This window comes from Echinops telfairi, unplaced genomic scaffold (assembly GCF_000313985.2).
Source record: "Echinops telfairi isolate 266 unplaced genomic scaffold, ASM31398v2 ScPeMD7_5592;HRSCAF=6446, whole genome shotgun sequence".
Classification (NCBI taxonomy): Eukaryota; Metazoa; Chordata; class Mammalia; order Afrosoricida; family Tenrecidae; genus Echinops; species Echinops telfairi.
This window is the reverse complement of record NW_022109491.1, coordinates 46,520,111-46,538,136: the sequence shown is the minus strand read 5'-3', so window position 1 is coordinate 46,538,136 and position 18,026 is coordinate 46,520,111. Positions and strand designations below refer to the sequence as shown.

The following is an 18,026-nucleotide window of genomic DNA, read 5'->3' as shown; positions in this document are numbered from 1 at the left end:
GAGGTTCAAGTAAAACTGCTTCCAGAAAAAAATTGACTGTGACCAAAGAGAACCTTCCCAGGCAATGCCACTGGGTGCACTAACTCAGAGCAATGCTCAGTGCTCACCTAGTAGGAAAAATGGGTACTATGAAAGCTCTGTCCAAAGGAGCTTTTTTCCAGTTTCTTGGGGGTACACCCTCATATGATATTTTCTATATCCATATTAAGGACTTGTAGGAGGTGAGTGTGGGTAGTGGGAGAGAATAGTTATTTGTGTTTTCTATACTCAGATAAATTTACAACTTATTAGAAAATATAAAATTTTAGTTTACAAGTAAATTTGAGTAGCATCAGTTACAGTAGAATCAGGGTTGAAACCACCTCCTCAGGGGACTTTCTATAAAATAGGGCCTGGCAAGAGCGTAGAATGAGGTACCTTTTGAAGGCAGAGGGATTGGGAATTTATTTGGAGGCCTTGCCTAAGCAAAGAGAATATCCACTCTCCTTTTTCTCCTAAGGGTCAGATGTTGGCCCATTAAGAGCTAGCTTTTTTTGGTTTCTTTTTAGCTTTATAAGTGGAAGTACATACAAAACTACAAGGATACGGGTAAGTCACTTTTAAAAATGTATGTTCTCATAGTAGGCTATTAAAAATGACTGTGTGACCAGAGTCATGTGCATATACATGTAAAAAGAAGTTTGTGCTCTGTTGAAGTTCCTTTTCTTATTCTGCGAATAAAAGTGCATTCACTTTAATGTCAGAAAGCCCTGTCACCCTACAAGATGTGCTCCTGTTTAATCACTGCAACTAAATCCCTGCAGAGGAGTCCAACAAACCCAGCTTAAACTCGGGACCCAAACATCCCAGAGAGAGCCAGCTCTATCTTCCTGGTCAGATTTGTCCAAAGTATGAATGGACCTTGAATTCCTTGAAAGTAAAACATCCATCGCTTTTCAGCCTTTTGGCTAAGATCAAAGGGGAATCTGATCTTTTCAGTTCATATTCCATTTTTTAAACTTTAATGGAGGATATTCAACTCAACTGATTTTTGATAGAATTCGCACTCTTTTTTGATACATATAAAACTTTAGCTACTCATATGTTTTATCTTGTTTGCTTGTTTCCTTTTTTTTAATTGGCCTATAATTTACATATCATACAATTCAATAATCCAATCCTATTAGAAAAAGCTGCGCAATCGCCATCACAATCAACTGTAGGACATTTTCTCCTTATACTCGCTGTCAGCCCCTCCTCCCCTTACCCCCAACCTCTGTTGCGATGACCCTAGTAAACTATTAATCCAATTACTGTCTCTATAGATTACCTATCCTGGGTTTCATATACAGAAAGTCAAACAAAACAAAAACAAACAAACAAAAACAAAAAAGACAACAACAATCTGTTCTTGACGAAGGGAAGTGAAGACAAAACAGCTCGCTTGTTCAGAGCTTGACTTCAGGCTGTTTTTCTGGGGACACAGCAGCCACGTGTAGTGTAATGTTGCCTGTAGGGTCATGTGGCTACTGTTTTTAGTTTTACTGTGAAATAACCATTTGAGGGGAGGGCTGTGTGGAGCGTGCGCAGGGTGCTGCTTGTAAGAGCATGAGCCAGGTTCCCTGTAATTAAGAAGCAGCCTGTTCCACAAAGACAGTGCTGCCACCCCATCTGCCAAGCCCACGAGAGCTGGCACTGCGCCTCCCTGCCTGCTGCTGCCCGCTACCCACCAGATCCTTGGAGACCTCCTTTGATGGAGCATTCATGCCAAGCTTTTCCAGAGGATAGACAATCTGTCGTCGTGGTCGCACGGGAACCAAGTAATGAAGGGCAGATGTCAGGGAGTGGGCGTAGGGATTCTGGAGCTGAAAGACAGCAATCTGTATTTTAGGGGAGAGAATGTCAGAGCAGCGTAGCACAGATGTCTGCATGCGGCTTTATAAATACAAAATCCTTAACTCAGCCAAATAGGAGAGGAGAAAAAAATTAGCAAGTAAACAAACACACTCTTGGAGCTGAGGAATGAATTGCAGATAATGCCTGACACTAATGAAGATAATTACAAGAGTAATTACATTACTATCTCTGTGGGAATGACAGATAAACAAGTGGTTTGGTTTATGGGATTTTTCAGTACAAGTATTTTCCCCAGGAGGATATCTTCTCCACAGTGATCATGAATCAGCTTGATTTGACCCCATTACGCTGTGCTATCTGCGTCCTGTTAACCTTTGCTTGTTTGGCGTGTGCTGCCTTAAGAAGACACATAGATACAAATGTCATCCAAAGGGCAGCTTAGTGCAAATGTGAAAATCCTTGTGTTTGCTAGCGTTACCCACAGAAATTCCAATTGTACTTCTGTTGGGGAAATAAATGTTTAAAAACAACAGCATAAGATCAGAAAATGTGTGAGAGCTTGTGTGAGGGGGCGGAGTGTGATTGGATTATTCAATTTTTACTTTATTTATTTGTATAAAATAAGGCATTTAATTTAATACATTAATAATTTAATACATTAATAATTATGATCAGAATTTATCCTTTTTGAAATGAACTACAATAAACCATATTGAGGTAAAATTTTTTCAGTATTGGTGTTAATTGCCATCAAGTCAGTTCCAGCTACTAGGGACCTTATGCACAACAGAACAGCATTGCTCTGTCCTGCACCATTTCTTGGTTGCCGTGTTGGAGCCTTTGTTGTAGACACGGTGCCAGTCTATTTCACTGAGAGTGTTCTACTTTTGCCCTCATCTTTACTTTGCCAATCATGATATCCTCCCAGGATGGGTCCCTCCTGGCCATGTGTCCAAAGGACATGAGATCAAGTCTCATCATGCTAGCTCTCAAGAGCATTCTAGTTTTATTTCTTCCAAGACAGATTTGGTTTTTTTTCTGGGAGTCCATGATATATTTCACATTCTTCCCCAAAACCATAACTCAAAGGCATCAGTTGTTCTCTGGTCGTCCGTAGTCATTGTCCAGGTTTCACAGGCATACGGGGCGATTGAAAACACGATGGCCTGGGTCAGATGCACCTTAGGTTTCAAAGTGACACCTTTGTTTTTTACATTTTAAAGGAATCTTTTGTAGCAGACTTACCCAATACAATATGTCATTTCATTTCTTGACTGCCGTTTCCATGAATGTTAAGTGTTGATCTTAGTAAAATTATAATCCCTGACAACTTCAATATTTACTCCATTTATCATAATGTTGTTTACTAGTCCTTCTGGATTTCTGGGGTTGTTTTGTGTTGTGGTATAATCCACAGTGAAGGCTGTACACTTTTATCGCCATCAGTAGGTGCTTCCAATTTCCTTCACTTTCAGCGAGTAAGCTGTGCTATATGCACATTACAAGTTGTTAATGAGTCTTTCTCAAATTCTGATGCTGTGTTCTTCATAAACCTCAGATTCTTGGGTATTTGCTTATTGGGTTGAATAAGTATGGTGAAAGGATAAAACTGACATACACCTTTCATGATTAAAAATCACAAAGTAACAGCTCCTTGTTTTGTTTAAATGACTCCCTCTTGGTCTATGAACAGGTTTTACAGAAGCACAATGAATTTTTCTGGAATTTCCATTCATCATAATGTTGTCTAAAATTTTTTATGATTCACACAGTCAAAATGCCTTTGGATATTCAATTTTAAAAAAGGGAAAGCGTCTTTTTGACATTCTCTGCTTTCCATCAAGATTTATCTGACATCAGAAATGATAAGTATTATTCTACAACCCTTCTCAACCATGCTTGAATTTCTGATAGTTCCTTGTTGAAGTAGTTACAACCATTTTTAATTTATCTTCAGCAAAAAATTTACTTGTGTGTGACACTGTTTGGTAGTTTTCACGTTCTTTTGGATCACCTTTCCTGTTGGTTTGCGACAATTCCTCGGCATAGACAAGCAAACATTGCGTCTGTCTATTGACACAGTCAAGTGGATGTCTGTCAATGCCTAGAGTCTTACTTATTGCCAATACCTTCTTGAGTTTCTTCTTTGTATTGTGAATTAGGTAGGGACTTATATTTCATCTCCTTATCTTTGTATTTGATAATTTAAACCTTTTCAAACCTCCCAGTAATTTGCCTCATCCCTCCTCTTTTCCCCCTCTTCTCCCTCTAATAGAATATTCTCTTCTTCTTCACCTGTGTGCCCTATAGCCTATTGTTCTCCCTTCCCTGCCTCTCTCTTCCATCCTGGTAACAATCAGTCTGCTTCTTGTGGCATGAAAAAACCTTTATCTGGTTTTTTTATTTTATAACAACTGTCTCATGCACTGTTTGTCTTTTTGTGGTTGACAAACTACACTCAGCATAATTTGCTCCAGGTGAATCATGCGATGTTGCACCATTTTGATCATTATTCTTCAGGGATGTGTGTGCATCACTGCGTGCATGTACCAACGTGTATTCATCCATTCTTCAGCTGATAATCATTTTGGTTGTTTCCCTCATCTTGCTATTGTAAATAGTGCTGCAGTGAGCATGGGTGTGCATATATCTGCTCGTTCTATGGCTCTTATTTCACTGGGGGTGGAGGAGGGGGCAATGCCCAATTTGTGGACTGTATATGAGAACCACAAAATGATCAATACCAGTTAACATCACACACCTCACCAAAGAGAAGCAGTTACAGTCATCACATTATAACAAAATATTCGACCAGTATGGCCCAGGAATGATGTTATAAATATCTAAATGTCTCTTGACCAAACAAAAAAATTCTTTTGGTTTTCCACCCCTACTTTAGGGTATATACCAAGTACAGGATTGCTTGATCATATGATATTTCTATTCCCAGTTATTTAAGGAAGCACTATACTGCTATCCACAGGAGGTACACAGTTCTACAGTCCAATCAGCAGTGTATGAGTTCCAGTCTCTCAAAGTCCTCTTCCTGAGGCTGACCTCCATGGCCGCCAGGGGTTGTGGGCACCAAGTATAGTTCCTCCCCTCTGTGTCAGGCCAAAAGTCAGAAGGTACAGGGAGCAGGGGGGTTGGGGAGAGACATAAAAAGAAGGGAGAAAATATGAAAAAGAAGAAGAGGGAAAAGCCTGTCTTTCAGCCTCAGAGAGTCCGCTGGAGCGGTGCAGGAGCTGGGGTTCAGTAGTGGATTGCGGCCTCCACCTCATGCAGCTGTTTCCCCTCGAGCCTGTGGAAAACCTGGCATGATTCAGACCCCTTTGCATTCCCCCCTCATGGCGGGCGTGTGTTGTTTTTGTCAAGTCTGCCCCACCTTCAAAACTCACAAGCTGCCCCGGAAGTGTGGAGGGAGGGGTATACCTACGTGAACTAGATTGAAGACTGGGTATTCCTCTATTCACTCCGTGGGGAGCAAGCTGTTGGTCCATCTTTCACAGCAAGGGCTACAAGTACCCTAACTGTGGGAGGGGCTGCTGGGCTCATGGTTAACTAGCGAAGCTCACTGCTCCTCTTGATCCTCTTGTGTGGCTGCCACTTTCAAATTTTCTGTTATTTTCCATTTCCCAGAAATTTAGGTAACCAGATTTCCCCTCCATGTCTGTTTTCTTTGTCTTTGTTGAAGAGGTGGTGTAATGCACCTAAAGTTCCATCTTTTACAGGAAGCTAATATTATCAGTTCTTGATCATCTGCTATATCCTGAAATGTTTGAATGGTGACTATTTCTAACACAACGGCTCTGTGTATTCCTTCCATCTTATCTTTCATGCTTTCTGCTTTAAATATTACTTTTATCTAATTATTAAATCTTGGCAGAAAAAATGATCTTTGTTTCTTTTACATTTATAAAAATCTTAGGGCTTTGGGTGAAGCCAACTGAAAAGTATTGTAGCCATTGAAACCTCAAAAGCTAAATTATGAAATCCAAGCTTGTAAAGATGCATTTATGGATTTAAGCTTGAAATAAATGAAAGTAAAAATGAGCTGTAGGTGCATTTAAAAATAAGATGGTTTAGATATACCATATTTGATGCTCTGAAATAGTTCAAGGAATTTCTAAGAACTTCTAAAAGTTAATTCTAAAACTCCTCACCATTTCATTTCATACCAATTTTACAAACAAAAAATAAAACCTAGGATATCTACCTAGAACTCTGCTTTTTATACTTGGAAGATCACTCAGTTTAAGCCATTACTCACTTTGACTGGAGTCACCTGAGAACTTATAGCAGAATTAGGGAATTTTTGTCCAAATTATTTTGCACTTCTTACACTTTTTAAAATGTATATGTGTAAATAAAAAATTAAAAAAACAGGAACTGCAAACTAAGAGGAAATCTTGCAAATGTGTTTCTATATCCAATTATAATAACAGATAAGGTTTATAAACAGCTAATAGAATTCCTAAGATAGTTTTAGCCTTATGGATGCAAATCGACTTTCTACTAAACCAGCATGTACAAGCAATATCATGAATAAATACTCAGAATTTAATATTACATCCTGAAGGTTACAAAGTTGGAAATTGGCCAAATGCAAAGGAAAACAAAATTGTGCAGGGATGAGATTTTCAAGAAAAATTATTTTCCTTTCTTTCTTTTAAACTAGGACTTTTATCATGGCCACAATACTGCATTTTGATAGTAAAAATTATTTTTTTGATTCCCTATCATATCACATAAAAAACTTTTTCAGGGTCATTTTTCTTTCTTCCTCATCCCCCTGTACTTCTTGAAAAGGCTATTGTTAAATAAACTAAATTGGAAAAATTTCTTGTATGCAAATGCTTCAAATATACTCATATTGTTTTGATTTATTGTAATAAATACATTTATTTAAATATCTATCTTGCTCATTTATAATAACTAAGGAGAAATGGGACAGTGTTAAAGAATAAAGAAAGAAGATGTGTAAGTTTCAGGTTGTTAATGGGTATGATGGGATATCTATCTTCTAGGTAGTCTAGTGGTTGGCGTTCATCATTCCTTGAGTCTGCACAGAGTAGAGGACTGGTGCTGTCAGCAGCTGTATGGGCATTGGGCATAGAGTTATGAATAAAATATAAACCTCTCCCGGTATGCTAAAATATAATTTGAGGTAGTGAAAAGTGCTACAAAGAAAATTAAAGCAGGATAAAGGTATGTGGAATCCAAGTAAAGAACTTGTTATTTGTGCGTGCACACCGAATATACATAATACAGGTGATTACTGTAGATTATTACTCCATATACATATGGACAGTTATTATACAGAGGAACTCTGGTATTTCCTACATAAAGGTTACAAATGTGAAACCACCATCAAACTTCTCGGGGTAGTATTAGTGCTCATTTGAAATGTTCTGATAGAACAATCTTTTCGAAGAAGATTGTTTAATTTTATGGGTTCATTACTAAAATATTCTCAGTATAAAATAACATGGTAGGATCACTTTGGCATTGAATTACACTAATACACTATGAGAAATAATTTTATTTTCATGTCTCAGAGTACTTTTGCAATTTACAGTTTTCATAGCTTTCTATATTGCATAGTCAACAAAGAAAAGTCAGCACATTGCACTCCTTATTAAATTTGTCCTGCTTCTGTCAGATATTAAAATCCTTATGGAGTTTCACAAGAGTATAAGAAAAGGGTAAATTAAAATTCAGATCTACGTGATAAAGAAAACTCCCCTTGGGAAGAAGGAATGAAATGTAGCTCGGCAAGGGTATACTGTAAGTATTAGTGAGTGAAGGATCTTATACATCACCAAAGTCATTTACCTTACTTCTCTTGTAGTGTGGGTAGATGGGATAGTACAGGCAGGACTTCAAGCTTAAACGAAGAATCTCCTTCAGAAAAAACTTGGTGTAGTGTCGGAAAATGGGGTTCAAGGCAAAGTGCTGCAAATGCCCATGTTCCTCACGCTGGTGGTGACTGAAGTAGATGAAGTCTTCAATATTGTAATGGGATCGTATGTACTCAATATCCTAAAAAATGGAAAGAGGATGTTGAAGAATGGTTTATGCAAATTGCATGTATTTTGGTGATAGATGTCTTTCAAAAATTACTTTAGCTACTATAGTAATTGTGCTCAATTATTTCTAATTAAAAATTACATTTTCTGAAAGTTACTTGCTCAGATGACTTGTCTTTGGAGGGTTGTTAGATATCTTTTGAATTTGTTCCTTAATCACAGGCTGCTAAAAATTTGAAGATCCTTGAGTCCCTGTAATTGACCAGGTGTCAAGAGAGCAATTGTTCCCTATTGCTAGACATATGAATACATCATCCTTGACCCAGCATGTGCAAAACATATGATGGGGCCACCAGGCCTGAACAGCTACTAGAGTTCCCCTTCTCCAAACCTGTACAGCACCTGTGGCTGTCACAGCACCCACCACTCCACCCTACCACCACATAAGCACTTAGTGCACGATCCACCGCTACACCAGTGCAGCACCCTGTGCTGTGCTGTTGTACTAACTTGAACTGCCTCAGATTGGCCTTTCACTAATCAGCACCTCTTACACTCTCACAGAAGTTCAACACTCTAATGTACATGACTCACCCCAATCCCATAAATATGCAAATATAGAAAAGTAAGTTTGAAATAGTGCAAACAATATATTTGAGCAACCTGCCCAGGGCTTCACTACAGCTTATGATAGAAAATCCTGTGAAGTCCTGATACAGGGGGTGGATTAACTTCCAGTTGGCCCAGAAGAAAACAACCTCTCTGATAAGCTAGATCTCCACCTCTGAGGGTTAGCATGACAGCCCTGAAATTAGGATACCCCATAAGCCCAATGTAAAAAAGAGAGAAAAAAATATTTTCTCAGTAAAAATTGTAAATCCCAGGCTCATTGTTTAACTCCAGGACAACTGGTAGAACGTGTCCTTAAACATACATCAGCATAATAAGGGAGCCCAAGCTACGGAAGGCCAGAAGTTAGCTACAGAACCTAGAGGCTTTCAACATAACAAAGACACCCTGGAACAAGCCTGTTTCAGAATAACTTAATTCAATTTCAGCTGGCCAGGGGGAAAAAACAAACAAAAAACCAAACCTCTGAGGTATTAGGGTACCTGCTGTCTTGGGACAAGCTAAGACAACTCAGCAAGCCAATGGGGGTAGCTACTGTCCACCCACAGTGATCCTACACTCAGATGGGGAGGTCCTGCCTATCCTCCTGGGGAACCCCCTGCCTGTCCTGGGGCCCTACAAAGGGCTGAGGGAACTTCCCTCCCCTCCCCCCGCTCCTGCTGCAGTGATGCATACAGCACAAGCCAGCTATACCAGTGATCTCCAGTGCCCAATAACCAATGCAGGAACTGTGTACCTCTGCTGTGATGTTTCATTTGAGGGTAATTCCGCTAAGCATCTGTGATACTCTACACCATGCAGGCACACCTCCCCGCTACCTCGAGACAGGGTTGGAACTCCTCCAGGCCCATGGTCAGGCAATCAAGCCTGTAATTTCCTTTTACTTACTATTCTTTTTCTTCTCTCTTTATTCTCTCTCCCTTCTATCTCCCCCCCAACAGTCGATCTCGACAGGCCCAGTTTTGTTTTGTTTTCTCTTTTTCTTTCTTCTTTTTCTCTTTTTCCTCTTCTTTCCCTCTTTTTCCTTTCATGCCCCACAACCACCCGAGCAGTGTCCCATGAGAGGACTATCCAAATCACATTTCAAATAATGGAATACTGGTTGGCTAGGATAAGAGTGAAACCACAGGAAGATACAGTAGTAGCCTGACCCCCCAGTACAGCTACCTGCAGGTAGTTCATAGAAACACTTATACGAGTCCCCCAAGAGAAAGCTCAGTGCTCTTTGGTTCTGGAAGATGGCACGGAGCTGTGCTAAAACAACACCTAAACAGCAACCAACCCCAACAGCTTCAACTAAAAAATCAGGAGGAACAGAAGACAATGCTGGAAGAAGTTATGAACCTAAAGACATACAGAGAAAAAGCAGACATTGACCAGCCACAGAAAGAAATTTTCAGAATGCTGCTTGCAGTCATACAGGATATGAGGGATTCAATACAGAAAAAGGATGAAATGATAGAGGAGATAAAGGTAACACACCAAAGGGAAATTTAAGACCTATGGAATGAAATAACAAAATCCAGTAGCAAATTAACAGACATTGCCAACAGACTTGAGGAGGCAGAGAATCACACCAATGACCTAGAGGATAACCAAGCAGATCTCAACAAATGGAAAAATCAGTCAAATAAGATAATCAGAGAAGCTGAAGAAAACCTGAGAGCCATAGCATGTCTGAGACTATGAATAGGAACAATATTAGAATAATTGGACTACCAGAACAAGACACAATGAAGAAACCAACAGTGAAAATAGCGAGGGAATTCTTGAGGAAAACTTCCCCAGCTTAATAAATGAAAATCAGGCAATCATTCAGTAGGCCAAAAGAACACCTGCCAGACTGAACCCCAAGAAGTCACCAAGACACATAACAGCTAAATTATCCAACTATGAGGAAAAGGAGAGAATCAAAAGAGCCTCTAGGGAAAAACAAATAGTCACTTATAAAGGTACCCAAAAAAGAATATGTTCAGACCTATAAGCAGACACAATGAAGAAGAGGAAGGGGTTGAGTAACATATTCCAAAAATTGAAGAAAAATAACGCAAACCCAAGAATACTATGCCCGGCCATATTATCTATTAAGATAGATGGAGAAGTAAGAGTCTTCCTAAACAAGGAAAAAGTAAAAGAATACATAAAAAGAAACCCAACCCTACAATAGATCCTTGCTGAACCAATATGGGCTGAAGATCAATAGCCACCGAGGGCAAATAAGAGACCATCATATAGAACAACTCCACCCAGAGGGCAACAAAGAGAAAACAGCCCCCAAGACAGCATTATCTCAATAATGGAAAGAAGTCAAGATATAACATATAACACACATAACCCAAACTGATAAGTAAGTAGGAAAACACCCAACCTAAAAGGTACAAGATGATATAACAGAGTCCACAGATGGATGTAATAACATTGAAAATCAATGGACTAAACTCATGCATTAAAAGGCAGAGGCTAACCGACTGGCTCAGAAAACATAACCCATCGATCGCCTACAGGAGACAAAACAAGCTTGCAGACAAAAGCAGGTTGAGAATTAAAGACTGGAGAAAAATATACCAAGCAAAGGCAATGCCAAAAAAAGCAGGGTAGCAATCTTAATCTCTGAGAAAATTGATCGCATGGTACAAGTCACAACAATAGACAAGGAGGGGCACTATATAATGTTCAAGGGAGTAGCAGACCAAGAACCAGTGAGCACAATAACCATATATGCACCCAAGAGACCGGTGAAATTTGTAAATCAAACACTCCAAAAGACGAAAAAAGAAATCACAGGCTCAACAATTATAGTAGGTGACTTTAATACTCCACTCTCTGAAAAATACAGATCGCAAGAAAAGAAACTTAACAAGGAGGCTACAGATCTAAACATCACAACTGGACGACTTGACCTGATAAATATTTTCAGAGCTTTCCACCCAAATGCAATTCACATTCTTTTCCAGACCACATGGCCCATACTGGAAGACAGACCACATGCTGGGACACAAGTCAAACCTGTGTAAATTCAAGCAAATAGAGACTTTACAGACGTCTCTCTCTGACCACGATGCCATAAGGCTGGAAATCAACAAAAGGACAATGAAGAAAGCAAGGGAAACACTGGAGGATGAATAACTCTCTGTTGCAAAAGGAGTGGGTATTTGCCCATACAGAGATGAAATCATGAAGTTTCTAGAAACCAATGAGAATGAAAATACAATGTACCAAAACCTTTGGGACACAGCAAAGGCATTTATCAGAGGAAAGCTGATAGCCGTACATGCACATGTGAAAAAGGCAGAGAGACTTATGGTTAATATGGTGATACAAAAGTTACAGCAATTAGAACAGAGTCAACAGAGCAATCCTACTAATAGCAAAAGGAAAGACATAATAAAAACCAGAGCTGAGACACAGGAGTGGGAAAACAAGAAAACTATGGAAAAAATGTTGCTAAAGTTGGTTCTTTGAAAGAATTAACAGATTTGATAGACCTCTGGTAACCAAAGAAAGGAAGGAACAAATGTCAATAACAAGGATGAGAGATGAAACAGGGCACATTAAAATGGACCCTAATGAAATCAAAAGGATAATTACACAGTACTAAGAAAGCCTGTACTCTAACGAATTCAACAACTTGGAAGACATGGACAAATACTTGGAAACACAATCTCCCCCTAGACTATTTCAGATGGACGTCAAGAACTTCAAAAGACCCATAGCAATAGAAGAAATAGACAAAATTATCAAGGGATTACCAACAAAAAAAATCCCCCAGGTCAGATGGCTTCAAAGGAGAATTCTACCAAGCTTTCAGGGAAGAATTGACACCAATCCTACACAAACTCTTCCAGAACATAGAAAAAGACAGAAAACTCCCAAATTCTTTCTATGAAGCTAGAATAACTCTGATACCTGAAGCGGGCAAGGATCCCATAACAATTAGGAACAACAGACCAATTTCCCTAATGAACATTGATGCAAAACTCCTTAACAAAATACTGGACAACAGAATACAAAAGCACAATAAAAAAATAATTCACCGTGACCAAGTGGGACTCATACCAGTGATGCAGGGATGGTTCAACATACAGAATACCATTAGTATTATTCACCACATTGATGTGAAAAATTATAAAAACCACATAATATTAATAGCTGTGGAAAAAGCATTCGACAACATCCAACACTCATTCCTGTTTAAGACACCCAAGAAGATAGGAATGGTAGGAAAATTCCTCAATAGTATACAAGCTATATATGAAAAACCAAAAGCCAACGTGTTAATCAATGGAGAAAAGATTAAAACAATTCCACTTATAAAGGGGACCCAGACAAGGATGCCCCTTGTCCCCACTCCTATTTAACATCATACTGAAGGTCCTAGCTAATAATACAAAGAAAAGACATCAAAGGTATTCATCTGGGGAAGGAAGAATCAAAACTATCATTGTTCGCAGATGACATGATTTTATATATAGAAAATGCCCAAAATTCAACAAAAGTATTGGAAGCAATAGAGGAATATGGCAGAGTGGCAGGATACAAGATCAACAAACAGAAGTCCATCAGACTGCTATACACATCAGAGAAGATCACACAAGAGGCAATTTAAAAGGTAGTATTCTTTACAGTAGCCAAGCACAAATTGAAAGAGCTAGGGATATACCTGACTAAAAAAAAAAAAAAAAAGATTTGTACGATGAAAACTACAGAACACTATTACAAGAAACCAAGAGTGACCTCAACAAATAGAAGAATACTTCATGCTCGTGGCTTGGAACCTCAATAGAGTAAAGATGTCAGTTCTGCCCAAGGCATTATATAAGTTTAATGCTATCCCGATATGAATACCATCATCCTTCTTCGAAGAATTAGAAAAAAATTGATTACTAATTTCATATGGAGAGGGAAGAAGACCAGATTTAGCAGAGAACTTCTCAAGAAGGAGGATAAAGTGGGAGGGCTTTCTCTACCTGACTATAGCACGAATTATACGGCCACAGTGGTCAAAACAGGGTGGTATTGGTATAATGACTAATATGCAGACCAATGGAAAAGAGCTGAAAACTCAGATATAAAAACATCAGCATACAGACAACTGATTTTTTATAAGGGCCCCAAAAGTATCAAATGGGAAGCAGATGCCCTCTTCAATAAGTGGTGCTGGCAAAAATGGATATCTATCTGCAGAAAAATGAAGCAAGACCCTTACCTCACTCCTTGCAAAAGAATAACCTCAAGGTGGATCAAAGACCTTCAGGCAAAACCCCACACTGTTATGGCCATTTATGAGGAAATTGGGACAAACCTGAGAAAGTTGGCATAGGGAAAACATAGGGAAGAATACAAATACAGAGGAGTCACAAATTGACAAGTGAAATATACTGAACATAAAACACCTGTGTACATTGAAAGAATTCACCAAGAGAATAATAAGAGAGCCCACGGACTGGGAAAACATCTTTAGCAATCACACATCAATGGCCTTATTACTAAAATCTATAATACTTTGTAAGTTTACAATAAGAAAAAAACTAATTGCCCACTAAGGAGGTGGACAAAGGACCTGAACAGAAGCTTCACTGGATCAGATAGCCGAATGGCCAATAAACATATGAGAAAATGTTCCCATGTACAGCCATTATAGGGATCGATGTGGCGATATCTAAACAGATGGAAATTGAGCTACCATACGACCCAGCAACCCCCCTACTGGGTGTATACCCAGAAGAGGCAAGAAATAAACCACAGTCAGACATCTGTCCTCCAATGTTCATCATGACACAGTTCACAATTGCAAGGATTTGGAAACAACCCAAATTTTCCTCAACGGAAAAATGGATCAAAAAACTATTGTACATACATACAATGGAGTACTATGCATCCCTAAAAAGCAGCAATGAACACATAAAGCATATTGCCACATGGGAAGAACTGGAGGAAATCATGCTAAGTGAAGTAAGTCAAGCACAATAGGACAAGTACAACATGAGTCCATTGAGGTAAGCTTAAAAGAAAATGGGGCATAGCAGAAACGCTCTTATATATATACATCCCAGGGGTGAGGTCCAGCAACTATGGCAGGGGCCAAACTCAATCCAGGGATACATATGGTAGCCAACTAAATAAGAGGGGGGAAAAAAGAGAAAAAAAGACATAGGTAGGGGGGAGCAGGGCACAAACCCACTCAAGGGGAGGGTATTCTTTATCTCTCCACAGGAGAGGGAGAGAGACTAGGCTTCAACCTGATGAACCAAGATGTGAATACAACATACCGGCATGTATCAGGGAATCAATAGAAAGGTCTGAAATCCCAACTATGTGCAAATCCCCCTGCCAGTCCCACCTTAAAAGAATGCACCTCAGAGGACAGCACTGGGGCTGTGTCAGATTAGAGCACAGGGGAGAAATGAAAAGGGATGGAGAAGGAGGAGAGGACATCCTGGCCCACCAAACCCTGAGGACGATGTTCTTGCTTGGAGCAGACAACACATGGGGAGGACCGTAGGGCTGACCCCACCATGGGACACAGCATCCTTCACTGAACCATGGCACTATGGGGGATAGCACTGAAAACACAGTGCAGGAATAGTGCACGGTCTGGCCCCATCACACTGGGGCGAGGCACTGAGGGTATGCAGCAGTGATGAAACCCCAAGGGAATATAAAAAATATACTTTGGAGACAGAGTGTGGCACCCTATCAGACTCGACTGAAAAACACTCATAAAGGCCAACAAACAGACCTTGAACTATTTATAGGCTTTTCCATTTGTGTCAGTGGCTTTCTTTTTGTTATTGTAATTTTGTTTTTGTTGTTGTTGTCATTGGTTTGTTGGTTTTGACTTCTTTTGTTGCTTTATTTGCCTTTGCCTGGTTTATGTACTTATTAATGTAACCGCATGTCTATCTAGATAAGATAGGTGGGATAAATAATTTGAAGATGAAAAGAATGGGATCAATGGTTCGAGGGTGGGTAGGGGAGAAGGGGAGGTGGAAGAAAGGAAGGGGTGGGTGGCAGAAACCAACCAAGGGACAAGGGAACAACAAGTGAACTAAAATCAATGGAAGGAAGGTCATAGGATGAGTAGTAGGACAATGTAGCAGCAAGGAATTATTAAACTCAAATGAAGGCCCAACATGATGATGGGACAAGAGGAAAGTAAAAGGAAATAGAGGAAAGAACCAGGAGTCAAAGGACATTTATAGAGGCCTAAATACAGGCATGTATATAAATATATATATAACTAAAGGGGAACAGAACTATATACTCATATCCGTATGTTAATAATTAAGGTTGCCGATTACAGGGATCTACATATAACCCCCTCCCTGGGGGATGAACAGAAAAGTGGGTGAAGGGAGACATCGGAGAGTGTAAGATATGACAAAATAATAATTTATAAATTATCAAGGGTTCATGAGGGAGGGGAAGTGGGGGCGGGTAAACAAGGAGCTGATACCAGGGCCTTAAGTGGAGAGCAAATGTTTTGATAATGATGAGGGAAACGAATGTACAAATACGCTTTACACAATTGATGTATGTATGGATTGTGATAGAAGTTGTTTGAGCCCCCAATAAACATATTTAAAATAATAATAATAATTAAGGTTGCAGATGGACATTGGGCCTCGACTCAAGTACTCCCTTAACACAAGAACACTTTGTTCTAACAATCTGGCATTCTGTGATATTCACCTTCCCGACAGGATCACTAAAGACAATCTGGGGTGAAGAAAGCTGATGGTGCCTGGCTATCAAAAGACATAGTGTCTGGGGTCTTAAAGGCTTGAAGGTAAACAAGCGGCCATCTAGCTCAGAAGCAACAAAGCCCACAAGGAAGAAGCACAACAACCTGTGTGATCATGAGGTGTCGATGGGATCAGGTATCTGGCGTCTAAGACCCAGAACAAAACCATACACAATGTGAATAGGGAAGAGGGGGCATGGAGTGGAGACCCAAAGCCCATCTGTAATCAATTGGTCATCCCCTCACAGGGGTCACAAGGAAGAGGTGAGCCAGTCAGGGTGCAGTATAGCACTGACGAAACACACAACTTTCCTCTAGTTTTTTTGGTGTTTCCTTCACTCCACTATCATGACCTCAATTCTGCCTTACAAAATGGATTAGACCTGAGCATGCACACTGCTACAGATAAGAGCCTGCAACACAGGGAATCCGGGATAGATAAACTCCTCTGAGCCTACAATGTGAGTAGAGATAGCAGGAGGACTAGGGGGGTGGGGGTGGGGGGGAGAAAGGGGCAATCGATAACAAAGATCAACATATAATCCCCTCCGAGGGGGAAAATATTGGAAAAATGGGTGAGGGGTGACGGAGGACGATGCAAGATATGGAAAAAATAATCTATAACTTATCAAGGGTTTGTGAGGGAGGGCTAGCGGAGGAGGGAGGGGGAAGAAATGGGGAGCTGATATCAGGGGCTCAAGTGGGAAGAGAATGCATTGAAATGATGATGACGGCATATGTGCAAATGTGTTTGACACACTGGATGAATGTATGGATTGCGATAAGAGATGTAAGAGCCCCCAATAAAAGTTTTTTTTAAAGAAGTCCTACAAGCAAGAAGTTGCTGGGATGACATATTTACTGCTCCTATGATTTTTCAAGACTGTAACAGTTTACAGAGCAGACAACCTCATCTTTCTCCTACAGAGCTACTGGTGGTTTCAAACTGCTGACCTTGAAATTAGCAATCCAGCAGGTAACCACACCACCACCAGGGCTCCGGGATGACATATTTAAAGTGCTAAAAGAAAGAAGACTGTCAGTCAAAATAATAAACCCAGAAAAATTATCATAAAAAATAAAGGTGATATTAAGATATTCTTTAAAATAAACAAACCAACCAAAAAATGAAAAGCTTCTGCTTCACCACATAATCTCTACTGACATAGTGGATTACATGTTGGGCTGATAACCTCAGGGTTAATAGTTCAAACAATCAGCAGCTCTACCAGGGAAAAGGATGAGATGTCCTATTCCCAGAAAGGTTTAGTCTCTAAAACCCACAGGAGCAGTTTTACTCTGACATACAGTAAGCGCTCAGGTGGTGTAGTGGTTACAGTTAACCTGTGATCTGCTAGGTCAGCAGTGTGAAATCACCAGCCACTCCATGTGAGAAACACTGGGCTTTTATACTTCTGTCAACAATTAAAGCCTTAGAAACACACAGGGAGGTCACTATGGGTTGTCAACTTGATGGCAGTCAATTTGGTTTTGGTTTATATTATCAGTATAAATCTGAATCAACTCAATGGCAGTGCTTAGGGCTTTTTGTTTTGTTTTGTTTTGTTACCCCAAGACTGGTCCCCCGCAAAGTCTTCTAGAATAAAGAATAAAAACACTAATCAGTCACTTGAAATGATATATATATCATTTATATATACAGTATATACAACAGTTGAGGAATATTCTTTTTTTAATCATTTTATTAGGGGATCATACAACTCTCATCACAATCCATACATACACCAATTGTGTAAAGCACGTTTCTACATTCATTACCCTCATCA

At 39.7% G+C, this 18,026-nt stretch overlaps 1 protein-coding gene across 1 annotated transcript in view; it reads right to left on the bottom strand.

Annotated features, from left to right (window-relative positions):
• The window catches only part of CFAP61 (cilia and flagella associated protein 61), a 399,631-nt gene that overhangs the window by 244,858 nt on the left and 136,747 nt on the right, over positions 1-18,026 (bottom strand). Inside the window, exons 16-17 of the mRNA XM_045295176.1 lie at positions 7,672-7,878; positions 1,710-1,844 (exon numbers count right to left, since the gene is read on the bottom strand). Coding sequence (XP_045151111.1) covers positions 1,710-1,844; positions 7,672-7,878 — 342 coding nt within the window. The remainder of the gene's footprint in view (positions 1-1,709; positions 1,845-7,671; positions 7,879-18,026) is intronic.